At 35.8% G+C, this 26,748-nt stretch overlaps 1 protein-coding gene across 6 annotated transcripts in view; it reads left to right on the top strand.

Annotated features, from left to right (window-relative positions):
* Akt3 (AKT serine/threonine kinase 3) overlaps positions 1-26,748 on the top strand; it is a 302,015-nt gene that overhangs the window by 142,131 nt on the left and 133,136 nt on the right. For all 6 annotated transcript variants that reach the window (XM_071599993.1, XM_071599992.1, XM_071599991.1 and 3 more), the window contains 2 exons: positions 7,525-7,669; positions 13,854-13,985. In XM_071599993.1, coding sequence (XP_071456094.1) covers positions 7,525-7,669; positions 13,854-13,985 — 277 coding nt within the window. The remainder of the gene's footprint in view (positions 1-7,524; positions 7,670-13,853; positions 13,986-26,748) is intronic.

Here is a 26,748-nt window from a genome sequence, read left to right as displayed (position 1 = left end):
ATGCTGTATATCTTGTCATACACCTGTGGGTCACTTGTGTGTCTGCTTTGGAGAAATGCCCATTTTTAAGTTGGGTTATTTGGGTAGGTTATTTTTGTCTGTTTGGCTATTGAATTGTAGAACATATATACACACATGTATATATATCCCCTTTTCAGATGTATGTTTTTTCATATAGTTTACTCACATTACTTAGTTTGTTTCCTTTGCTCCACAGAAGCTTTCTGATTGATGTAGTTCTACCTGTCTATATTTATATATGTTGCCCACACTTTTGGTATTACAGTTGAGATTATTGCCAACACCAAAGTCATATAAGTGACCTCTGTATTTTCTTCTAGGAGTTCTATTGTCTCAGCCTAATGCAAATTTAATGTTTAATTCATGTGACTTGGTTGGGTTTTGTATAGATAAGGCTCAAATTTCATTAATTTGCACATTGATATCCAGTTTTCCTAGCATGATTTTTTATTAGAGATTATAGTTATCATAGTAGTTGGGTTCATTTTGTCAAAATCATATATGCATGGAATTTGATTTACTCCATTTCAGTCCCCATTTTCCCCACTTTTCCCTTCCCCTACTCCCTCGTCTCCTTCTCCTTTCTCTACTGATCTTCCTTTCACTCATTTATTTTTTTTTTTTCATTCAGGAACATTTTTATTTAAGGATAATGATGGTAGTTTAAGTTGTAACAACAAAATCCTATTGTTCTCCTGATAACTCAGTTAAGTCACTTGCCACATTCTTAAAAAAAAACAAACAAAAAAAAACTTAGGTTTTGTCCCTTCTGTCCTCTGCCTGGATAGCTTGGAATAAATGACAACTTAACTTCAATGTGCTCACATTTATTAGAAGGGCTCAGTTGAATTGATTTCTGAATTTCATATAGCTCAAAAATTTATTAAACTTGCTGTTCATACAAGGCTGCATCACTGTCATACATTTTAAGAAATTATTTTAAAACTATAGTTTTTAAAATGTTTTAAAGTAGGAAAGATTACCCTAGATCTTTGCAAATTAAATATTTATATGCATAAAAATATGGTAGGTAGAATAAAATTATAGGTCTTTTTATTACTGTATCATTATCTCAATTTCTATCATACAGAGGTATTCATGAATTTCACATTTTAGCCTTTCCTATTCTTTTCTGTTTTCAATAATTTTCTTTTTTTTTTTTTAATTTTTTATTGTTGGCTGTTCAAAACATTACATAGTTCTTGATATATCATATTTCATTTATTTATTTTTGATTTGTGCTTTCTACATAAGGTGTATCTGTATAAGCACCTAATATGATTTTGTTAAATTAATTCCACATTTCCTCCCCTTTGTCATCCCTCCTGATCATCTTCTACTCCACTGATCTTCCCTACAATTTTATTGATATTTAATTCTCACCTTTTTTTTCTCTAGCTTCTATATAAGAGAGAACATTCTATCCTTGATTTTCTGTCTTATTTCACTTACATTATATTCTCCATTTCAATCCATAATTTCATTCTTCTTGATGACTGAGTAAAACTTCATTGTGTATATATACCACATCTATCAAGAGGCATCTGGACTGATTCCATAATTTGGCTATTATGAATTTCCCTAGTACCATTTCTATTTTTTTATTTTTATTTTTTATTCTAATTTGTTATATATGTCAGCAGAATGCATTACAATTCATATTACACATATAGAGCACTATTTCTCGTATCTCTGGTTGAATACAAAGTATATTCACACCATTCTTTTTTGAATTTTATCTTATTTTTTATTCTGATTTGTTGTATATCACAATGGAATGCATTACAGTTCATATTACGTATATAGAACACATTTTTTCATATCTGTGGTTATATTAAAAGTATATTCACACCATTCGTGTCCTCATACATGTACTTTGGATAATTGTGTCCAGTCACATTCCACCAACATTTTTAACCCCATACCCCCTTCTTTCCCCTCCCACCCCTTCACCCTGTCTAGGATTTGTCTGTTCCTCCCATGTTCTCCCTCCCTTCCCTACTATGAGACAACTTGATGCTGGTTGTTTTAATGAATCATAATAATAGCCATTATTTATCAGGTGGTTAGTATGTGCCCAAAACTGTTAAAACACTTCATGAACTAGATTTTTTAAAGTCATTTTTTTGAAATTTAATTTATATATGGTACAATTTACCCCATTTAGTTTTATAGTTATATGAATTTTGATAACACAAATATAAAATATAAAAAATGACAACATATATATATGGATATATAGTACTACTATCAAGATACAGAATATGTTACCTTGTTCTCCTTTACTTCTTTTTTTTAAACAAATAGAGAAATTAATTTTAATATGTTTTCGTTTAACCCAATGGATTACCAATATAATTTGCAAAGAAAATAATTGTTAGTAAGATATTTCATGTTCATTTTCTTTGTCCTAGTAATTCTTTGTACTTTAATGTCTATTTAATAATTAGCATACCTCAATTGCCACCTCATTTCATACTGAACACATTTCAAATACTGAGTGGCTTCATGTAACCAATGGCTGCCATATTGGCTCCTTTCTCCCTCTTTCACCTTTTGATGAGACATATGCTGTAGGCTGCATAATAAGTCCCCTTGTTATGTGGTTTCTTGTTGAGTTCCATCAGAAAGGGACACCAAAGAGATGAATTTAGAATATATAAGAGTAGAGAAAGGTGTTTTATTCCTCCCTATATGACTCTATTAGATTGTTGAGTTGCTTTATACATGCTTTTGGTGGGAATAACTTCAGTTAGGTCACTTTCTCCTACAAGATTTTCATAATAGATCTCTCTTATTTCACCTCCTACCTCTTCAAGTTTATAGAAGGAAAGGTGCTTCACAAAATTTGTTAGTTACCCTCAACCTGGCCCTTACCTTTATATATACCTTATTAAACAATTTTTACTCTGATTGATCTTTTTCATCCTTGAATCTTGAATAATGGATTTTAAATTATAAGAGAGTAAAATATACCTCATCTCATATCACAGGCAATGTGAGACCAGATTAATTATATATTAAAATATTAAATATTTTAAAATTTAATATTTTAATATAAAATTCTAAAACTTTTAAAGAACATATTTGTATAACTTTGTGAAGTGAAATGGAAAACAAAAAGTATAAATTTTTAAAAACCTGAAAAATTAGATGATATTGTAGTTAAAATTTTTATGAGTAAAAATTTATCCAAAAGAGTTGAAAGAGACATGGATTGTATTATAGGCCATTTTTGTTTATTTTTGATATTTAGCTTGACTTTGTTTCTTCTTTGGTTGGCTTTTCCTTTATTGTAGTTCTTCCCTTTGAAGGTTTTCATCATTGTTTTTTATTTTCTCCTTGTGGAATATTTTGCCAAGAATGTTATGTAGTGCAGGCTTTCTTGCTATAAATTCTTTTAGCTTTTGTTTATCATGGAAGGTTTTTATTTCATTGTCAAATTTGGAGCTCAGTTTTACTGGATATAAGATTCTTGGTTGGCATCCATTATCTTTTAGAGCTTGGTATATGTTGTTCCAGGTTCTTCTAGCTTCGAGATTCTGGGTTGAAAATATCCTGAGATCTGAATTAGTCTTTCTTTATAGGTAATCTGATTTTTCTCTCTTTCAGCCTTTAAAATTCTATGCTACTTTGTATGCTAGGCATTTTCATTATAATGTGTCTTGATGTAGATCTGTTGTAATTTTGTACATTTGGTAACCTGTAGGCCTCTTGTATTTGATTTTCCAGTTCATTCTTCATTCTTAGGAAATTGTCTGCTATTATTTCATTGAAGAGTTGTGCATTCCTTTGGTTTGAATCTCTGAACCTTTCTCTCTCCCAGTAAGTCTTAAAATTGTTCTTTTGATGTTATCCCATAATTCTTGAATATTCTGTTCATGGTTTCTTACTATCTTCACTGTGAGGTCAACTTTATTTTTAAGATTGTATATTTTGTCTTTATTCCTGAGGTCCTGACTTCCAAGTGATCTTGGTTTGTTTGGGGCACGTTCTTCCCTTGCTTTTTCATGATGACTGTGAGTCTTCCTCTTTTGCAGTGTACATCTGAGTTATGACAACTTCTGCCCTATTGTATTATAGTGTCCCTCTATGTCACCAATACCTCCCTTTTAAGGGAGGGATCAATATTACAGCACTCAGTGTACCCAATGTGCAGCCATAGATCAGTTAGCTTCTATTTTTACATTTACAGTTTTGTTGCTATAATCAGAAATGATGAGTTCAGTTGTCTTCTACCTTATAGTCAATAGGTTTGTGTAATGGTTTATAGTTTCTAATGTAGAAGGGGGTCTGGGAGGTTGGCTGAGATGTTTATGAAGTAGGATTTTAGAATATGGAGATATTAGATTATATGACAAGTAAGAGGATAATCATAAGAAGTTGACTGTTAGTAGGAGAAACAAAGAGACAGGCAACCCATGCAAGACTCCCTGTTACCTCAGCAATAGGATAACTGTTAGCACCCCTAGTAGAGATACCTTTGGTGCAGTCAGACCCACAGGGACCTTGGTGACTTCTTACCAGGTCCTCATTTTTGTCCTATGATACAAGCGGTGATATCCCAATTTTGTGGTGGTGGCAGCCTCAAGCCTATATGTACCCTGATGTTGGGCTGTGGAGCCATGCTTCAGTGAATAAGGAACCCCAGCACAGGGTGGCTCACTAGGTATCTCTAGGCCCAGGACAGGCCTCTCCTCCGTATCTCCAGCAGTGGTATGGTGAGTGGGCCTCTCCTCCCGATCTCTGGCATATTCACACCATTCTTGTCTTCGTACATGTACTTAGGGTAATGATGTCCATCTCATTCCACCATCTTTTCTAACCCCATTCTCCTCCCTTCTTCTCCCACCCTTTTTACCTATCTAGAGTTTGTCTTATCCTCCCATGATCCTACTCCCAGCCCCACTATGAATCAGCCTCTTTATATCAGAGAAAACATTCAACATTTGGTTTTTAGGGATTGGCTAACTTCATTAGCATTGTAGTCTCCAACTGCATCCATTTACCTTCAAATGCCATGATTTTATTCTCTTTTATTGCTGAGTAATATTCCATTGTGTATATATACCACATTTTCCTTGTCCATTTATCTACTGAAGGGCATCTAGGTTGGTTCCACAGTTTATTGTGAATTGCATAGCATCATTTCTTAAAGAGACTATCCTTTCAGCTTTATTTATTCATGGTATCCTTGTGGAAGATCATTTGACTATATATGCATGATTTTATTTCTGGACTGTCTTTTGTTCCATTCGTCTATTTCTGCCTTTATGCCAGCACCATGCTGTGTTTCAATTATTGTACTTTTCCAATGTGTTGTGACATCAGGAAGTGTGAGGTTTTCAGCTTTGTTCTTTCCAATATTCTTTTGGCTCTTTGGGATCCGTTATAGTTCCATATCAGTCTTAGCCTTGCTTTTTACTGCTTCTGCGATAATGGCGCTTTGATTTTGATAGAGATTGCATTGAATATGTTGATCACTTTAGGTAGTATTGACATTTAACAATAAGAAGATGACTACCAAGCTAATGAGAAGAAAAATGGAATTAAAAAACTCAATCTGGAGTACATTACATAAGTGAACTGCATAAAAATAAGAATGCCCATAAAAGATGGCAGATCAGAGGAATCTATGCTATTATAGCAGCTGCCCAAGAGCAATTGAAACAACACTTCTGTGGTGGCAAACTGAGGTAGGAAGAGGGTGGGAAAATGATGGTATGCATCTCAGTGAACTAGCAGCTAGATTAAACCGAATATACCAGTTTCTAAAATAGAAGAACCAATAATAAAGGTGACAGCATTGGTCATTTCAGCAGATACAATTAAAGCATTTGGTAAAAATCAGCATTTCCTAACAAAAAGATGTGACTGACTAGAAATAGAGGGAAACTTAATGGATAGGGATAGAGTAAAAAAACAAAACAAAACTTCAGTTCCCATAGTGTTCAAGGGTAAAAGGCCCAAAGCTGTTTCCCTAACTTCTTTTTTTTTTTTAATATTTATTTTTTAGGTGTACTTGGACACAACACTTTATTTTATTTATTTTTATGTGGTGCTCAGGATCGAACCCAGGGCCTCGCACATGCTAGACGAGTGCTCTGCCGCTAAGCCACAACCCCAGCCCCATCCCTAACTTCTTAAACGAAGTGAGAGTGTCTGGTCTCTTTATTTTTTTATTTAACACTGTACCGAAGGGTCTGATCTGAGGTAATGGTGGAGCTAATGTGTAAAAGGGATACAGATTGGAAAGAAAGAAGTAAAACTGCCCTTAGTTGCAGATAGTATAGTTGGCTTGTGTGGAAAATCCAGAAAAATAAAACTTACTCGAAACATTATATGAAGTAAAGCTCGAGTGTACAAAGTCAAAATGTAAACGTCAACTACATTTCTAAGTACAAGTAAAAAATATTAGGAATTGGGCTGAGGATGTATCTCAATTGGTAGAGTGCTTATCTAGCAGGTGCAAAGCCATAGGTTCATTCCCTAGCACCAGTAAGTAAGTAAGTAAATAGTACAAACACAAACTGTATCTCAAAGAATTAGAAATTAAATATATTTTTAAAACTTCTATAATAGTATAAGAGCATACCTAGGAATAAATTCAATTAAAAATGGCCAAGATCTTTACACAGAGAATTAGAAGCATTGCATTGGGAAATTAAAGCTCTAAATATATGGAGAGTTATACAGCATTCATGGATTCAAAGCCTTAATTAATTAATTAATGCAATTCTTCTACCAAAATTCAGCTACAAATTTAATACAATTCCATTCTACTGGACTTGAACAAAGAAGCTGATTTTAAAATTTTTGCAGGGAAAAAACCCTGATATTACCATAGCACAAAAAATTGAAAAAAATAAAGCTTGATAGAGCCCAAGACTTTTTTTTTTTTTTTTTTTCCAGTACTGGGAACGAAACCCAGGGCCTCATGCATACTAGGCAAGCCCTCTGCCACTGAACTATATCCCAGCCCCTGAGACTTATTTTTTTTTTTTAAGCAACAAACTCTGCCCACGTGCCCTCCTCCCTCCCTTCCTTCTTTTCTTCCTTCCTACAACTCACCTATAATCTGGGAATAGTTTAAAAGTTTTGGTTTTGAAAAATCTTATTAAAACTGTTGGCTCACTTAAAGATCTTGAGTCTGCTTGCAGTGGACTTGCAGTAGCTAAACAAAACATTAACAGAAAACTGCAGCAAACTTTTGAGGGTCAGTTTACTTAATAGGATGTGTAAAAACAATTAAAATTTAACTGTAGTTTTAAATAATTTTAAATACTTTTTTCACCTCTTTTACTTTATTATCTCTAAGTAAATGCTACTTCTGACATTAGCATATTATTGAAATACTTTTAGAATTATTTTCACTTTGGAGTGATGGTAAAAAGTAGTGGAGGGCTATCCAGGAATATACTATAATTGTGTTGATTTCATTTTTTATGAAATATTTAAAGTATCATCATCATCTTTAATGAGAACTTTTACTCATTTTTATAGGGAAGAATGGACAGAGGCTATCCAGGCTGTTGCAGACAGACTGCAGAGGCAAGAAGAAGAGAGAATGAATTGTAGTCCAACTTCACAAATTGATAATATAGGAGAAGAAGAAATGGATGCATCTACAACCCATCATAAAAGAAAGGTAGAAAATAGTATTAGCTTACTTTCCTATTAGCACAATATCTATTTCTTTGAAAGAAATAATGTTGATATATCATCTCCTTTTTCATGACATCAATTCGCTGAAAGAACCTGATTAGATGTTTTTTGTTTGGTTTGGTTTGGTACTAGGGATTGAACCCAGGGGTGCTTAACCTCTGAGCCACATCCCTAGTCCTTTTTTCATTTTGGGATGGGGGTCTCTCTAAGTTGCTTAAGGTCTTGCTAAGTAGCTGACACTGGCTTTGAACTTGAAATCCTTCTGCCTCAGCCTCCCAAGCCCTGGGAATACAACCATATGCCACCACGCCTGGCCTTCAACAATCCCATTCCTGAGGACAGAGCCCTCATTATATAATTACTCCCCCAAAGTCCCCACCACCTAAGACCATCACCTTGGTGTTTAGGTTTTAATATATGAATTTGGGTTGGAGGACTCCTACATTCAGACCATGGCATATATGGTAGATGATGATGTATATTTCATAGTGGAGCTCACATATTTATTTATCATTATTTATCTTGGCATGGTGGTGCATGCTTGTAATGCCAGTGACTTGAGAGGGCAGGGCAGGACAATTGCAAGTTCAAGCGTCAGAAATTTTGTGAGACCCTGAGCAATTGGTGAAACCTTGTCTCAAAAACCTAAAAGGCCTACGGATGTATCTCAGTGGTAAAGTGCTCCTGGATCCAGTCCCTAGTACCACAAAAAATACAATAAAATAAATAAAATAAAACATTGGCCACTGGTTCAGTTTTGAGGATGGCCTAATCCCTCCATTGCAAATAGTATTTCCCTCTGTAACTAGAAAGTAATTAATGTGTAGTTATTTTGGCATTACATAAATGTCCAATTCTCCACCTGCTCATTTTCCTGATGATTTTAAACTAATTAACAGTCCTTGCCTGAATCAATAATTTTTTAAGGTTTATAAAATAATGATGTTCAAATTCTGCATTATTCTGTTAAGTTTCTAGTCAATTATTATCCTAAAATACAGTTTTAACCGAAATATTAAAAAAAAAAACAAGGAAGAATGCTGAAACTATCAATTGCAGAGAGATGTCAGCCAGTTTTCCTATGTATGCATATGAGTGTTTTTTTATCCATACAAATCTACAATGTTTGTTACTTAAAACCAAATAAGTGACCAGCACTTTAGCACTGAATACTGACAGGGATCATGAGGGAGATGTGAAAGATACCCCCTTATATGATTTTATGAATTGCATTTTCTCTAATATTTTAGAACCTTCAAAATGAAAAGTTTTCTCTTAGGATTTAGTCCTTTTTCATTTGGCATTTTATGTTGTCTTAAAAGCCAAAACAGAATGGCTCTGGGTATACTTCCTGCATGGTGCCTTCAACTTCACTAAAGTCAGCTGGGAAGAGCAATCTTGAAAATGTTAGTTTTTTTTTATTTGTTTGTTTGTTTTGTTTTTTTAATAGCAGCTACTGAGCCAATGAGGAAAACAGTGTCTTCTTTTCCTAGGTACTCTAGAATAAATACCAGTTTATATTTTTAGGAATTGTAAATAATGGTTTTTACTGCTATATACAATTTAAATACAACTTTCTTAATTAAAAAATGGTAGGTTAAAGCCAGATGTGGTGGCACATTTCTGTAATCTCAGCAGCTTGTGAGGCTGAGGCAGGAGGATTGCAAGTTCAAAGCCCACCTCAGCAATTTAGCAAGACCCTAAGCAACTTAGCAAGACTCTGTCTCAAATAAGAAAAGGGCTGGGGATGTGACTCAGTGCTTAAATGCCCCTGGGTTCAATCCCTGGTACTAAAACAAGAACAAAACTGTAGGTTAAGATGAATCTGAAGATCTGGGTGTTGAAAACAGTCCAACATGTCATTTCTCTAAATACCTTTTAGAATATGTTTGATATGTTAATCTTCAAATAGGAAAACACAAATATTAAAGGTATTTTCCTTGAGATTTGGCTTGTATGTGGGTATGTTTTTTGTTTGTTATTATTTTGACAGTTTTGCAGCTTGAACTAGGCCCTCATGTATGCTAGGGAAGTGCTACCCTAACCCAAAATTTGGTATTAGAACAGTGAATAAGATCTCTTTGAGTTGAAGTGTGTGAGTTTGAATCCTCACTCTTGAGCTAGGAGAGGTGGCCTACACTTATAAACCCAGGTACTCAGTAGGCTGAGTTGGGAGGATAACTAAGTTGAAGACCAGCCTAGGCAATATTAGTGAGATCCTGTCTCCAGAAATTGTAAAAAAGGGATGTAACTCAGTGATAGTTTGCCTAGCATTCACAAGCCTCTAGGCCCAATCCCTAGTACCACAATAAAACAAACAAGTAACAACAACAACAACAATTCTGTCTCTTCCATGTGCTAAATGTATGAACCTGGTGAACTTATACAGCACAACTTAGAGTTTATCCTTATGTGAAATTTTGATTTAATTAGATAATACCCTGAACTTGATCTAAGCCAAATGTCTGAATCTTTTCTGTTGACTTACTTTCTATTTTTTGGTTGAACTGAATATCTCTTAAGTTAGTTTAGCTCACTTTTTCTTCAGTCAAAAAGTAACAAACTCTAGGTTTATCCACTTATTCAGAGATTTTTTTTTTTTTTTTAAAAAGCTTCTTTTCATGTGAGTAAACACATGTATACAGCTTTGAAATTTGACTATGATGATGAATTTAAAGTCAGGTCCCAGTTAATTTCATCTTTTAAATTATAGATAAGATAAAAAATTTAAAATAAGATACACCAGCTATAACCAGTTTAATTTTCTGAAATTCTTGAAAATCTGGTTAACATATTAATAAAATATTGTTAACACAGTTTGAAAATGGGAAATTTGTAACACCGTAACTTTAAATTCTATGTCTAGTGGATGGAAGGAGTTTTTATAAGAATATGTAAATTTAAAATAAGAACTTTAAATAGAGAAAAAAATTTGAAAGAGATAAAAGTAGAAAAATATATGAGGATTTTATTGTGGTGGTGGTGGTGATGATGATGATGATGATGATGATTTGGTACCAGTATTGAACCCAGGGACACTTAATCACTGAGCTATATCTTTAGTCCTTTTTATTTTTTGAGACAGAGTCTCACTAAGTTGCTTAGGGCCTTGCTAAATTGAGGCTGGCTTGAATTTGCAATCCGCCTGCCTCAGCCTCCCAAGCTGCTGGGATTATAGGCATGTGCCACCAAGCCCAGTTTATTATATTTTTTGTTAAAAATCAAAAATCTGGCTATAAATAACAATAAAGGCATAATATTTTTCCTTTTTCACAATTATCAATGTGGATATTCTTATAATTCATCCTCTTTACTAAATTTCATATATTAGCATTTCTTATATGCTTATTTTGTGGTAGGCTTTGAGCACTAAGGGGAAAAAATTCTAATTCAGTGTTACAGAAGTTGAAAGAGCACCAGAGGGAGGGGTAGTGGACAGAAGGGCAAACTTCAAGAGAGTCCTTCTCCCCTTTTACTTACTTGATTTTGCTCAGATGAAACCTTGAGCTATACATTATGGTTAATGAGAATACTATCTTTTAGATGTTTATTGCCATGGAACAAATTACCCCAACTTTAATGTCTTAAAAAACAGTAGTGTGTTATGATTTTCTTGTTTGGGCAGTTCTGCTAATCTTGTATAGGCTCTCAAGTGGCTGCCTTCAGTTGGCATATGGGCTAGGCTAGAAAATCCAAGAAAACTTTCTTACATGTCAGGGGGCTTGATGGTGACTTGACTGAGGCACTTTGGTGTTTTTCCACATGGTTTCTCTCTGTTGTATCTTATCTTCCAGGCATTTTTTATGTACCCTCTCTCTTTTCAGTAGAATAGCTTAGGCTTCCTTATAGCAGTAGAGCTAGCTTTGTAAATTTTTCCAAGAGGAGGAAGCATAAGCTGCTAGACTAGGCTGGGTTTGGAATTGGCAAAGTATACCTTTCATCACAGTCCATATTCAACACAGGATACAAGGATAGCACAGGGAGAGAACTGATCTCATGTTTTCATGGAAGAAGGAAGCCATCATTGGGGATTACTTAGCACAAATTGTTTGGTGGTTATTCCCTGATTTTAAAAAATTTATTATTAAAGATAAATCTTCCTCAGATTTCCTGTTATTGTCCAAGTGCTACTAGCTTTGTTACTATATTCTAAATTTGTAGAGTCCCATGTTTTTGTAGTTGAACTAATAAGTCTATTTTGTCGTTTACCCCCGCTGTCTCTTTGCTGTTTATCTTTTCCTTTGTACTAGAGATACTGAATAGTTACTAACATTTGGGGAAACTATCAAAATTATAGACAACAAATTAGTTTGAAAATGGATGTAGGTGTTCATTTTTTAATGTTTTAGAATGTTTATGTGTATGTACATAAAGGATATTGCTCCATGGTTTTCCTAAAATATCTTTGTCTAGTTTTGGTATCAGTCTGATACCTCTTAGAATGAACTGAGAAGTATTTCTTCATTTCAGTTTTCAGGAAGAATTTGTATAGAATTGGTATCATTTTGTTTTCATTAAATGTTTGTGAGAGTCACCAGTTAAACCTTCTAGACCTGGAGTTTCTTTATTGAAACATTTTCTGAGCACAAATTCAATCTCCTTCATAAATATAGAGCTATTCAAGTTATCTGTTTTTTCTCCAGTTTTATTAATTTGAGACTTTTAGGGAATTTGTTCATTTTCTCTCAGTGTCAATTTTATTGTCATAAAGACATTATGTTCTCTTGTGTTCCCTTTAGTATCTGTAGTATCTGTAGTGATATTACTTCTCTCATCCCTGATATTGGTAATTTGTGTATTCTCCTTATTTTCCTAACTAGTCTGACTAAAGGGTATCAGTTGTTATTGATCTTCTCAAAATCCTTTTGGTTTCATTGAATTTTCTCAATTGTTGTTATTTTAAAATTTTAATTCATTACTATTCTCTGATCATTTTTTTTCTTATTATTATTTTGGATTTAATTTGCTTTTTTCCCTTGTTTCCTAAGATGGAAGCTGAAGACGTTGATTTGAGACATTTCTCACATTTTCTTCAGATGGATGGTAAATAGGAAAAAAAAAAAGTTATAAAAGGCACTAAAATATTCAATGACTTCTGTTTGTAGGATAAAACCCAAGTGCTTAACAAGTTATTCATAATGCTCTAAACTGAGTTTAATTTTAAGAAAGTAAATTTAGCATACCTAGTAACCTTCTTTTCCATCCAAAAGCCCATTAAAATAATAGTAATTTCAAATGAAGACAAGTCCAAAAAAATGAAAAGCTGAGTGGGGAAGACAAACAGTTTTAAAAAACTTGAAAGTTTATGGAAGAATGTTGAACACAGAAGTACACACAGAAGAGACTATAGAGAGTAAGTGGTCGGTCTGCCCAGTGAAATCTTGGAGATCACCTGATTTAGAAATAGGGATGAGACATGAAATTGCAAACAAGAAGGTTAATAGCTCTTCTTCTGTCTGCCTGCCTTCATGGTCTTAATTGTACCAGTCACTTTTTCAGAAGTTAAAACTGCTATCTTAGATTTCTTTTCACTAATGAGGGTTGGTCTCACCATTTCTTCTAAAAATTTTCTAGATTCCATCCTTATTTTGATGAAATACATTCTCAAATAACTTATTCAAAAGTGCTGCTTCCTTAGGCATATTGGAAGTATTCATGTAGGACATTTTGTTTATCCCATTATCCTAGGGTAGCAGCACTACTAAATCCTTGAGACCTTGAAAAATTTTTTTTAATATTTATTTATTTACTTTTAGTTTTAGGTAGACAATATCTTCATTTTATTTTTATGTGTTGCTGAGGATCGAACCCAGTGCCTCCCACATGCTAGGCAAGCGCGCTACCTCTGAGCCACAACCACAGCCCGAGACCTTGAAAATTAATGAAATCATTTTTCTCCCTATGCTCTTTCACTTAACTGATAATTTGATTGACTATGGAAGTCTAGGTTCAAAATAATTTTCTCCAGTAGCTGAAAACTACTTACACTACTTTCAACATTCATGGTTGCAGATAAGACAGCCAATGCCAATCTAATTCTTTTTCATTTAGGGGTGCTTAGAAATTGGCAAAATTTGTTTTTGAGTGGATATTGAAGATATATACATTTCATACTAACAAATTATCTCAAGTATTTAATATTAGATTTTTAAATTTGTGTTTTTCAGACAATGAATGATTTTGACTATTTGAAACTACTAGGAAAAGGCACTTTTGGGAAAGTTATTTTGGTTCGAGAGAAGGCAAGTGGGAAATATTATGCCATGAAGATTCTGAAGAAAGAAGTCATTATTGCAAAGGTAATTGATTAGAAGAGTTTATACTAAATCTTTTTTGCCATGAACATACAAGCTTATGTTCATTCTTAGACATGCTAAAGTGTAGAAATTCCATTGAACAAGCAAAATATTGATTGTTGGCTACTGCTGCAGTAGTATTGGTTAATCGAATATTTTCAGAAATTAATAATGTTAGCCTAAATTATACTGAAGGTATTTTATTTCTGTAAGGAAATGGAGATGTTAATGATATGTTTGGGAATATTTTTACTATATATTTGTGATCTGTATCACTAATATTAATAGTGTTGTTTAATATTTTGTCCCTGTATTCTGAATTTCTTACTAGATAAAAAATTGATTAGGGTAGTATTAATGGTTTTGTACTCATAACTCAGAGATTATATAACATTGAATGGAAAAGCATTCTAAGTAGATGTGAACACACTAGAATGGTGAAACTAAAAGAAATGAGTCTTTTACATTCCTTTAGAATGGCTTAATATCCCCCCTCAGCTTTATTCATTTTAGACCCTTACAAATAATTAACATGTTAATGACTCATTTCTCACTCAGAATTCTACATTGAATCACAGTTCTCTCAAAAGACAAATTTTGAAGCATTTTATAAATTGGCCCATGCTTTATGTCTTAATTCAACAAATGATAGATATAATATGATGTACTATACTGTATTATACTTTATAGACTACTTCCAAGTATCTGCAACTATAAACCTCATCTGGAATGAATTGTTCCCTGTCCTTCATGAAACTCTGATCCCACCCATTGTTGAATATTTGCTTTAAATTCTTCATAAGTCAGTGTCTCCTATTATGAAGAACATTTACTGTGGAGATGCATAGACCTAGGTTCACATCCCATTTAATGACCTTTAACAACCAATTTTAGGGAGAATACTCCTGACTAAGTAGCAGTTGGAAATATTTGGGTTTTTTGTGGGGGAAGAATCATATTTGCTTATCTCAGTTGGGAAGAGGGATATTTCTGACAGTCACCAAGTAAAAGGCTAACTATCCTTCAATGTGTTGGACAGCCCATTAGAGTCTTAGTTTCTTTTATTTGTAAAATTGATAGGATAAATCCTACTGTTTAGGACTATTATGAGGATTAGGATGTGTAAAGTGTTTAGCACAGTACCTGAAACCAATATTTTCCGAAAGGTACTGTAATGTAGTAGTAGGCTCTGCCAATTACTAAATGATCCCCTAAGTACTCAATGTTTTATGCCTTAAATTCCTCATCTGCAAAATGACAAAAATAATAGTACCCACATCTTAGAGTTGCCGTCAGGAATAATTTAATAAATAAACATAATAGTATTTGCCATCATAAATAAATTTTATCAATTAAACTGTATTGAATTAAAATTAAAATAGTATTAAATTAAGATAAACATATTGTTATAAATATTTGCTATCATTATCACTACCTGTTGTATATCAAACAATTGAGTCACTATCAGTTCTGTTTTGATGCTCCTTTTATGTACTAGCCATTCTTTTACTCCATTGTTTAATTTCTATTCATCAGACTTGAAATATCCTATAAGACATTGTATGTTATCGCTAACTACTTGTATTTTTCTGAGTATTTGTACAGTTTTGGATATATTTGACAAAATATGGTTAGGATACTCTCATCCATATAGTTTCTTCTTGCTTTCCCCACCAAATCTGTTTATCAATTTTTTGAAAGAAAATATATGTTCAAAATTAGAAGCTACTGATTTTTTAAGTGCATTAGTCTCTTAAACTGTGAAGTAAAACAAAAGCATTCATTACCAGGTTACAATAATAACTTTTATAATTGACCATGTATTTACCTTTGCTAAAGATATTTCTTTATACAGCTTCAGGTTACTTCTAATGCCATTTTATTTCAATTCGAAGGACCTCTATCATTTCTTTCAAGCAGATCTAGTGGTAAATGAACTCTTTCAGCTTCTTTTTTTCTGAGTGTCTTAATTTCTATCTCATTTCTGAAGAACAGTTTTTCGAGATAAGGGATTCTTGGTTGACTCTGATTTTTTCTTTAGCATATCAACCTAATGACTTCAGATCGCCCAAGTTTCTGGTGAGAAATCTGTTATTGACAATCCATTGAACACGTGATAAGTTGTTTCTCTCTTGGGGCTTTCAAGGTTATCTTTCAATGTTTTTATAATTTAATTGATTTTATTTTGTTTTAAATACACAACAGCGAAATGCATTACAATTCTTATTACACATATAGGGCACAATTTTTCATATCTTTTTTAGTTGTTGTTGTTTTAATATTTTTTTTTTTATTTTTTAGGTGTAGATGGACACAACACAATGCCTTTATTTTTTTTTTTATGTGGTTCTGAGGATCGAACCCAGGTTCTGCCCATGCTAGGCGAGCGCTATACCGCTGAGGCACAATCCCAGCCCCAATTTTTCATATCTTTGTATATAAAGTATGTTCATGCCAATTCATGTCTTTATACATATACTTTTTTTTGCAGTACAATTCTAATTACACATACATACCACAGTTTTTCATATCTCTGTTTGTATGTAAAGTAGGTTGACATCCAGTTCATGTCTTCATACATGTACTTTGGATAATGATGTCCATCATATTCCACCATCCTTGCTAATCCCCTGCCTCCTCTCTTTCCCTTCCTCCCTTCTTCCCTATCTAGAACTCATCTATTCCTCCCATGTTCCCACTCCCTACCCCACTATGAGTCAGAGAAAACATTCAGCATTTGTTTTTTTGGGATTGGCTAACTTTACTTAGCATTACCTTCTCCAACGTCATCCATTTACCTGCAAATGCTACAGTTTTATTCTCTTTTATTGCTGAGTAAAATTCCATTGTGTATATATGTCACTTTTTTTTAATCCATTCATCCACTGAAGGGCATCTAGGTTGGCTCCACAGTTTAGTTATTGTGAATTGTGCTGCTGTAAACATTGATGTGGCTGTGTCCCTGTAGTATATTGTTTTTAAGTCCTTTGGGTATAGTCCCAGGAGAGGGATAGCTGGGTCAAATGGTGGCTCCATTCCCAGATTTCCAAGGAATCTCCATACTGCTTTCCATATTGGCTGCACCAATTTACACTTCCACCAGCAATGGATGAGTATACCATTTTCCCCACATCCTCGCTAAAACTTATTGTTGTTTGTCTTCATAATAGCTGCCATTTATTGTTGTTTGTCTTCATAATAGCTGCCATTTTGATTGGAGTGAGATGATATCTTAGAGTAGTTTTGATTTGCTTTTCTCTGATTGTTAGAGATGATGAGCATTTTTTTATATATTTGTTGATTGATTGTATATCCTTTTCTGAGAAGTGTCTGTTCAGGTCCTTGGCTCATATGTTGATTGGGTTATTTGTTTTTTCTGTGCTTATCTTTTTGAGTTCTTTATATACCCTAGAGATTAGTACTCTGATGTGTGAGGGGTAAAAATTTGCTCCCATGATGTGGGCTCTCTGTTCACCTCACAGAGCATTTCTTTTGCTGAAAAAAAAAAAACTTTTTAGTTTGAGTCCATCTCATTTATTGATTCTTGATTTGAATTCTTGCACCAAAGGAGTCTTAGTAAGGAAGTCGGATCCTAATTCCACATGATGAAGGGCCTACTTTTTCTTTTATTAGATGCAGAGTCTCGGGTTTAATTCCTAGGTCCTTGATCCATTTTGAGTTGAATTTTGTGCATGGTGAGAGATAGGGGTTTAATTTCATTTTTGTTGCATATGAATTTCCAGTTTTCCCAGCACCATCTGTTGAAGAGGCTATCTTTTCTTCGGTGCATGTTTTTGGCACCTTTGTCTAATATAAGATAATTGTAATTTTGTGAGTTAGGCTCTGTGTCCTCTATTCTGTATCATTGGTCTACCAGTCTGTTTTGGTGCCAAAACCATGCTGTTTTTGTTACTGTTGCTCTGTAGTATAATTTAAGGTCTGGTATAGCAATGCCACCTGCTTCACTCTTCTTATTAAGGATTGTTTTAGCTATTCTGGGTCTCTTATATTTCCAGGTGAATTTTATGATTGCTTTTTCTTTCTCTGTGAGAAATGCCATTGGGATTTTGATCAGAATTGCATTAAATCTTTATGGTGCTTTTGATAGTATAGTCATTTTGATAATATTAATTCTGCCTACCCAAAAGAAAGGTAGATCTTTCATCTTCTAAGGTCTTCTTTGATTTCTCTCTTTAGAGTTCTGTAGTTTTCATTGTATAGATCTTTCACCTCTTTCGTGAAATACTTTCCCAAGTATATTTTTTTTTTTTTTTTTTTGCGGTTATTGTAAATGGGGTAGTTTTCCTCATTTCCTTCTCAGAGGCTTTGTCACTGATATACAAAAATGCCTTTATTTATGGGTGTTGATTTTATATCCTGCTGCTTTGCTGAATTCACTTACTAGTTTTAGAAGTTTTCTGGTGGAGTTTTTTTGGGGGGTCTTCCAGGTATAGAATCATTGTCAGCAAATAGTGATATTTTAAGTTCTTCTTTTCTTATACATATCCCTTTGATTTCTTTCATCTGTCTAATTGCTCTGGCAAGAGTTTCAAGAACTATGTTGAATAGAAGTGGTGAAAAAGCGCATCCCTGTCTTATTCCAGATTTTAGAGGGAATGCCTTCAATTTTTCTCCGTTTAGAATGATGTTGGCCTGAAGCTTAGCATAGATAGCCTTTGCGATATTGAGATATGTTCCTGTTATCCCTAGTTTTTCTAGTGTTTTGAACTTAAAGGGGTGCTTTATTTTGTCAGATGCTTTTTCTGCATCTATTTATGATTCTTAACTTTAAGTCTATTGATTGATGAATTACATTTATTGACTTCCATATGTTGAAACAACCTTGCATCCCTGGGATAAATCCCACTTGATCATTTTGCACAGAATTTTTGGTATGTTTTTGTATTCTATTTGCCAGAATTTTATTGAGAATTTTTGCATCTATGTTCATTAGAGATATTGGTCTGAAGTTTTCTTTCTTTGATTTATCTTTGCCTGGTTTTGGGATCAGGGTGATATTGGCCTCATAGAATTCATATGGAATTACTGCCTCTTTTTCTATTTCCTGAAATATATTGAAGAGTATTGGTATTAGTTCTTCTTTAAAGGCCTTGTAGAACTCAGCTGTTTATCCATCTGGTCCTGGGCTTTTCTTGGTTGATAATCTTTTGATGGCTTCTTCTATTTCCTCACTTGGTATTGGTCTGTTTAAATTGTGTGTGTCTTCCTGACTCAATCTGGGCAAATCGTATGACTTAAGAAATTTCTAATTATCCTCTGTATTTCTGATATTACCTTTTTCATCTCATATGCTGGTAATTTGAGTTCTCTCTCTCCTTCTCTTCCTTAGCGTGGCTAAGGATCTGTCAATTTTATTTATTTTTTCAATGAACCAACTTTTTGTTTTGTCAATTTTTTCAATTGTTTCTTTTGTTGTGATTTCAGCTCTTATTATTTCTTGCCTTCTACTGCTTTTACTGCTGGTTTGTTCTTATTATTCTAGGGCTTTGAGATGTAGTGTGAGGTTATTTATTTGTTCACTTTTTCTTCTTTTAATGAATGAACTCCATGCAATGAATTTTCCTCTTAGTACTGCTTTCATAGTGTCCCAGAGATTTTGATAACATTGGGTCTGTGTTCTCATTTACCTCTAAGAATTTTTTAATCTCTTCCTTGATATCTTGTGTGACCCATTGTTTATTCAGTAACATATAGTTTAGTCTCCAGGTGATGGAGAAATTTTTATTTTTTATTTTGTCGTTGATTTCCAATTTCATTTCATTACGATCCGTTAAAATGCATGGTAGTGTCTCTACTTTTTTTATTTGCTAAGAGTTGCTTTGTTGCTTAGTATATTGTCTGTTTTAGAGAAGGATCCATGTGTTGCTGAGTAGAAAGTGTATCCACTTGATGCAGGTTGAAATATTCTATACATGTCAGTAAAGTCTCAGTTATTGATTGTGTTATTCAGTTCTATAGTTTCTTTATTCAACTTTTGTTTGGACAATCTATCCAGTGGTGAGAGAGATATGTTAAAGTCACTCAAGATTATTGTATTGTGGTCAATTTGACTCTTGAACTTGAGAAGAGTTTGTTTGAACATAGCTGCACTATTGTTTGGGACATATATATTTTTGATTGTTATGTCTTGTTGGTGTATGGTTCCCTTGAGCTGTATGTAATGTCCATCTTTATCCCTTTTGATTAACATTGGCTTGTTGTCTACTTTCTTTGAAATGAGTATGAAAACCCCTGCTTGCTTCTGCAATTCAGATGAGTGGTAGGATTATTCCTAACCTTTCTTTCACTTTCAGTCTGTGTATGTCTTTTCCTATCAGATTAGTCTCCTGGAGGCAGAAAATTGATGGGTCTTTTTTTAATCCAATCTGCTAGCCTATGTCTTTTGTTTGGTGAGTTTAAGCCATTAACATTTAGGGTTACTATTGAGACATGGTGTGTATTTACAGCCATATTTGTTTATTTTTGTTATTTTACTTGAATTGGTTTTCTTCTTTGATTAGTTTTTCCTTCAGTGTACTACCTCCCTCTGCTGATTTTTATTGTTGTTTTTTGTTTCCTCTTCATGAAATATTTTGCCCAGGATGTTTTGTAGTTCCAGTTTTCTAGCTATAAATTCTTTTAACTTTTGTTTACTGTGGAAGCTTTTATTTCATCTTCAAATCTAAAACTTAATTTTGCTGGATACAAGATTCTTGGTTGGCAACCATTATCTGTCAGAACTTGATATGTTGTTCCAGGATCTTCTAGCTTTTAGGGTATGTGTTGAAAAATCTGCTGTTGTCCTAATTGGTTTTTTTCCTTATATGTAATCTGATTTCTTTCTCTTGAGGCTTTTAAAATTCTCTCCTTATTCTGTATGTTGGGCATTTTCATTATAATGTGCCTTCGTGTGGATCTGTTGTGATTTTGTATATTTGGTGTCCTGTAGGCTTCTTGAATTTGGATTTCCAATTCATTCTTCATGTTTGGAAAGTTTTCTGATATTATTTCATTGATAGTTTGTTCATTCCTTTGGTTTGGACCTCTATGCCTTCCTCTATTCCAGTGAATCTCAGTTTTGGTCTTTTTATGCTATCCCATATTTCTTGAATGTTCTGTTCGTGGTTTAAATTTTGCTGTGTAGTCTATGTTCTTTTCAAGATGATTTACTTGATCTTCATTTTCTGATGTCCTATCTTCTAAATTGTCTACTCTGTTGGTGATGCTTTCATTTGAGTTGTTAATTTGGCTTATTATTTCTTTCATTTCAAGGATTTCTGTTTGTTTTTTTAATAGCACCTCTATCTCCCTGTTGAAATGATCTTTTGCTTCTTGGATTTATTTACGTAGCTCATTGTGGAAGTGATCTTTTACTGCCTCTATTTGTTCTCTTATGTCTTCTTTTAGATCCCAAAAACATTTTAACAATGTATATCCTGAGATCTATCTCTGTCATTTTTTCTGCTATAGCTGCCAATGCTTCTAATGATGTGTTGTCTTGATTTGTTTGTGGTACTTTCTTCTATTGTCTTTTCATGTTGCTCGTGTGTCTTCCTTACCAGCTCTGTGGATCTGGTGTGTTATTGTTTTTACTCTATAGATTTGTAGTGCTCTTGTAGGGTTCTAAGATATCTCCTTTGTGGGGAAGGATAATGTTAACAGATCCCAATATCAATATTACATCACCTATGAAGAAATTGTTGTTATTAAGACATTTATAGTTTAGTCTCAATGTCTGGAAATGTTGGATTCAATTATTATTTAAAATACAATCAGTAGTTTCACAAAAAGGTTTACAGTTTCTGGCAGTGGACTATGAACTGGGGGTCAGTTGTAGGACAGTATGTTGAAGGGAAAAGATGTGAGGGTATAGAGTTAATATATCTTAGGAAATATGAAGGAGAATTCTAGTGAAGAGGGTTAGTAGCAAGAGAATATATAGGAGGTAATTTGGGATAGAAAATTATGTGGGAAAACAGTAGAGTACATAAAACAGACACACATATGTATTTAGAAAAATACAGGATGTTAAAATAGTATAATTTGGAGGGTGAAAGAAGAAGAAGAAGAAAGGAAAAAAGGGAAAGAAAGAAAGAAAGAAAAAAGAGAAAAGAAAAAGAAAAAAAGACTTATGCAGTTCCTCTATATTATATTATTAGGTAACTCAGTCTTCAAAGTTCTATTTCATGCAAAGTTCTTGGTTTTATATACGTTGGGGTTGTAAGGGCCAGAGGATAGAAGGGTAGAAGAGAAAGCAGAAGAGGAAAAAAAATACTTTTCCTGCTTCTCTTCTCATTCAGTAGGTGGAGTTGTCTGTTATAAGCTGGTGACTCTGCCCTAAGGATGGTGTAGGTAACGAGGGTGAGAAGACTGGACCTGTTGTGGAGTGTCTGGAAGTGGGAAGTACGGCTCACCAGTCCCAGCTGGGAAATAGCACCTCACGGGTCTTTTTTTGTGATCACTCATCTGACTAGAGCCCCCGGTATCATCTCCCTCTCTTGCCTGGAGATTTCCAAAATCCGGATCTCCCTGTTATGCTCCAAACATTAGTCCCCTCCCCTCTCTTACTTATCAGGTCCCAACTGCGGGATCTCTCACCCCCAGGCTCACACCAGATAGGCGGCAGCATCCTGTTCACACTGCACTTTGTCTAACTGAGAGCTGTTCTTGCGTTGGATGGCCACTGTGCTGAGTTAACGCCACTGGGGAGGGAGGAGGAATTGGAAATCAGGTATTTACTCAAATGGCAATCCTATCTGATAGCCATGCCCAGCACAAAGTGGGGAGGAAGGTTTTCCAAGATGGAGTCCAACTGCTTCCAGCCCCGGGGTGTCTGGTGAGGTGGGGGGAGCTGGGCAATGGCCTTGTGCTGTGGATAGGTAGCAGTGACCTGCTTGGGAGTGGTACGCAGTCTGGAGTTCTGCAGAGGTGCCGAAATGTGTTTCTGCTAAGCCACTTGTGAGCTGTGTGTGAGCTAGAATTGTGGGCTTTGGGTCCAGTGTCCATAGACTTACTTGAGCCCAGAGGCTCTCATTTCTGTGCGGGTGGTCGCAGCGCTCGTGGTTTCTGTGAAAATTCACAGTATAGGGGTTTTCTCACACTCTTCTGAGATGTTGTATTTTGTGTAGGCAAGACCTTGTTGAGAAGCTGCCTGTCTGCTTTCTTGGGTTCATGTCACAGAGCAGCCAGAAACAGGACTTCCTCTATTCCGCCATCTTCCCATGGCCCCTCTTTCAATGATTTGATTAAAATGTGCCTCAGTGGAAGTCAAGTTTATCTTGTTTGGTGTTCATTGAGCTTCTTGGATATGTATGTGCATGTCTTTCATCACATTTGGAAAGATTTCAGCTATTATTTCCCCTAACTTCTGTGACCGTCCACAGTGCACATGTTGGTCCACTTGATGGTATTTCATAGACACTATCATTTGGGTTGTGTTTTCTCATTTGTCTTTTCTTCAGGCTTACTGATTGTTTCTGTTGCCTGCTTAAATCTGTTTTTGAATTCCTTTTGGTGAATTTTTCATTTCAGTTATTCTGGCTTTAGCTATTGGGAGCTCATTTTGTTTGTTTATGTGCCATTTTGACATATGCTCATCCTTACTGTAGTTTATCTTGGCACCACAAGATTCTCCATGCTCTTCTTGTATTTTCCACTCACCAGCCTTGGAATCAGCAATTTTTCCTAGGAGCCCTGGTTTGAATCCATTATGTTTACAGTATAAGAAATTGGTATGAACTTATAGATATTGAAAACAGTTGTTATAGTAGTAACATAAATTGAGTACAGGGTATCACAGTCCAGAAAGGAAAAAAAGAAAGGACTGTGGAGGAGGTGAGAGTCATTCTACTTGGCAGAGTCCCACAGAGAGACTTAAAAATTTTTTTTTTTTTTTTTTAACTTTTGGACAAGTTCTCAGAGTCGGAGTAGAAAATAAAGCATTACATGGTCTTTTATCTTATTTTGGTTAGAACATTTGGGTAGGTATAATCCCACTCATGTTCAAGGGCAAGTAGATATAGTGTTTTGTATTTTTTTTCATGAAGATAAAAATAGAACTTCCTTTAACTTTATTGTTGAGTAGTTTATCTTGGATATGGTAGGTTCCTAGTTGTAGTAATTGATACCCTCTTTTGTTGAATGTTTCTGGACATTCAGAGTGAAGTAGTTCTAGTTTCCCACCTTGTACTTTTAAAATGAAGTATGTGAGCATGTTTTCTAATCTGTTTAAGAGAATTGATGGTCAATTCAGTGAGGAAACCCATACTCTATAAATTTACCTCATTTATCCTTCAAGAATATGAATAGATTACTGAGAATCATCAAACAGAAAAAATTTGAAGAGTATAGAATAAGCAAGAGAAACAGAAGAACAGTGATCCTAGTGGAAACAGAGACAAAATAAACAGAAGATAAGTTAACAATCACTAATTATTATTTTAAACAGGAATAAAGATATTGCAAATAGAAAACAAAAATAGGCCGAAAAAGCTTAATTGTAAATTTAATGTCTGATTTCTAAAATTTTTAAAAAATTAATAGAAGGGTTAGAAACAAATTTTGGAGAGTATCTAGGAATAAAGAACCAGAAATAAAGAAATGGAAAATATTGAAAAATCATTACAACATGAAGGTTCAATCAAGGGAACTCAGTAACTGTAAGAATTGAAAGGCTTTTCTAAAAAATAAGAAAAACTAAAACTTGCAAGAGCTGTGTAAGTTTCCAATCTAAAAGGGTCTGCTGAGTGCTGAGCAAATAAGAGGACCTTCTACAAAGTTTTAGGTGTTCAGAAAATTTCAGAACATCAAAAATGCTTTCAGGAGGAGGGTAAGGGAGGGGGCAGGGGGTTAGCAAGGATGGTGGAACGTGATAGACATTATCCAAAGTACATGTATGAAGACACGAATTGGTGTCAACATACTCTATATACAAACAGAGATATGAAAAATTGTGCTGTATATGTGTAATAAGAATTGTAGGAATGAGAGAAGATGGCCGCTGCATACGGGGTTGCTGAAGTGCTGAGCGTGGTGCTCAAAGCAGCGGCTTTAATAGAGATTTCGCACAGTCTGTTAGAGCTCCTTTCACCGTTAATCTGTAGTGGACCACTTTGCCAAGCAGCAGGAAGAACAAAGAAATCGAAAAAGAGACGCTTGGCTCCCGGACGCTTGGCTGCTCAGAGCCGCGGGCGCTTTGCTCCCATCTGCTTCCTCTTTCGCTTCACTCCGGGCGGAGAAGCTGAATGTGTAATCAGCAGTGGATTGTAAGTACCCGAGGCAAAGAAAGCTCAGTGCGCCCCGCCTTTTTTTTTTTGAATATTTTTTATACAGGGAGAGTTTGTGGATTGGGATTGTTGGCGGGGCTGCGGTTTCTGTGCCGAAAATCCACTCCGCGGGAGCCGCCATTTGCTTTCTGCTTGCTGTCTTGATGGCTCTGTCTACACTGTCCGGCAGCAGCATCTAGAGGTTAGAGCTGGGCTGCGTGCCGAGCCCTGTCCTCCGAAGGCTGGACTGCAGCCTCGAGCGCCTCGGTGGCCTGTTCGCCGCTGCATCTTCGGGCAGAGCCTGCTCTGGGGTCGTTCTGCACCCCCCTGCCAGGGGACCCGTGCTCCGGAGGAGGGGGACGGAGAGCCGCGGCGGCAGCCGCTTGGTCCCCCGGGGCCGGGCACCGGGCTCAAGAGCTGCGGAGGCCAGGGCGGCTCTGCTACGGTCGCAGACAAGCGCGGCGCCCGTGAGCGCGGCCCAGAGACGGCGGCGACGGCGGCAGGGTTTCATTTCTAGAAATCTGGACTGGAAACAGAAGCAGCAGTTTGTATAATCCCAAGAACTTGCTTATGCCAGGAAGCTGTAAGGGCAAAATGAATATCATTGAGGAGATCTAACATGGTGGCAGGCGCAGAGAGATCAAGTCTCTGACATCTTCAACTGCGCGGGCATAGGGAGCCGTAAACTGTCTAAATGCTGTTTGCTCAGGATCACTAGGCAATGCTGAGCTGACGTGGATCTGGGGTGTACAGGCTGGGCCCCTAAGAACACACACACAGAGCCCGAATCGGAGGCAGTTAAGCTCCGGTTCGACTGCTTCGTGTGACTCAGCACTAACCATCCCGCTGAAATAATTGGCCGGCCCTTAGGAACTTACAGAGGTAAAAGCCAACTGAGCCTTCATAGGCAGTGGCCACAGGACTGAAATGGGGATTGGGAGAGACAGTCAGGACCCACCCGTTGCATTGGTCACCCGGCAAAGGGAACAAACGGTCACCATTTGCATGGGATACCACCATGGCAGAGAAATGGCGTCACGGGCGGAGGAGATAACTGCATTGAAACCAGCACGACAGGTGTGTAATCCCCTAGTCATCTCTCTCCACACAGCGGGGAAACCTTAAGGGCCACTCCCAGCTCTCCTGTGAACGCAATAACCAGACCGAGGGAATCAGGAGTGGCGCGGGACTCCCGGCGCGGAACTCCCGGCTACCGCTCCCACCAGTGCTGACAACTGAGGTCTCTTGCACCAGCTACCGGGGGCGTGGCTACAGGAGGGCAAGCAAATTCGCTGGGGGATCTCAGCCCCAAGCTCTACAAACTTAGGGTCTGAGGGAGGCAAACAGGGAGAGTGAGCCCAGGTGTTCATGAAAACAGGGCTCCCAGGAGCAGCAGACCTGGCGTGTAGCCAGTATTGTGGTGAGCGCCACAGGTGAGCACGGCCTGGCTTGAGGAAACACAAGACAAGGCCCTAGACACTCAGGATTGGAGACCCACCCAG

The sequence above is a fragment of the Marmota flaviventris genome, chromosome 12 (assembly GCF_047511675.1).
Source record: "Marmota flaviventris isolate mMarFla1 chromosome 12, mMarFla1.hap1, whole genome shotgun sequence".
NCBI classification, from domain to species: domain Eukaryota; kingdom Metazoa; phylum Chordata; class Mammalia; order Rodentia; family Sciuridae; genus Marmota; species Marmota flaviventris.
The sequence above is the reverse complement of the archived record's forward strand: the minus strand, read 5'-3'. Positions and strand labels throughout refer to the sequence as shown.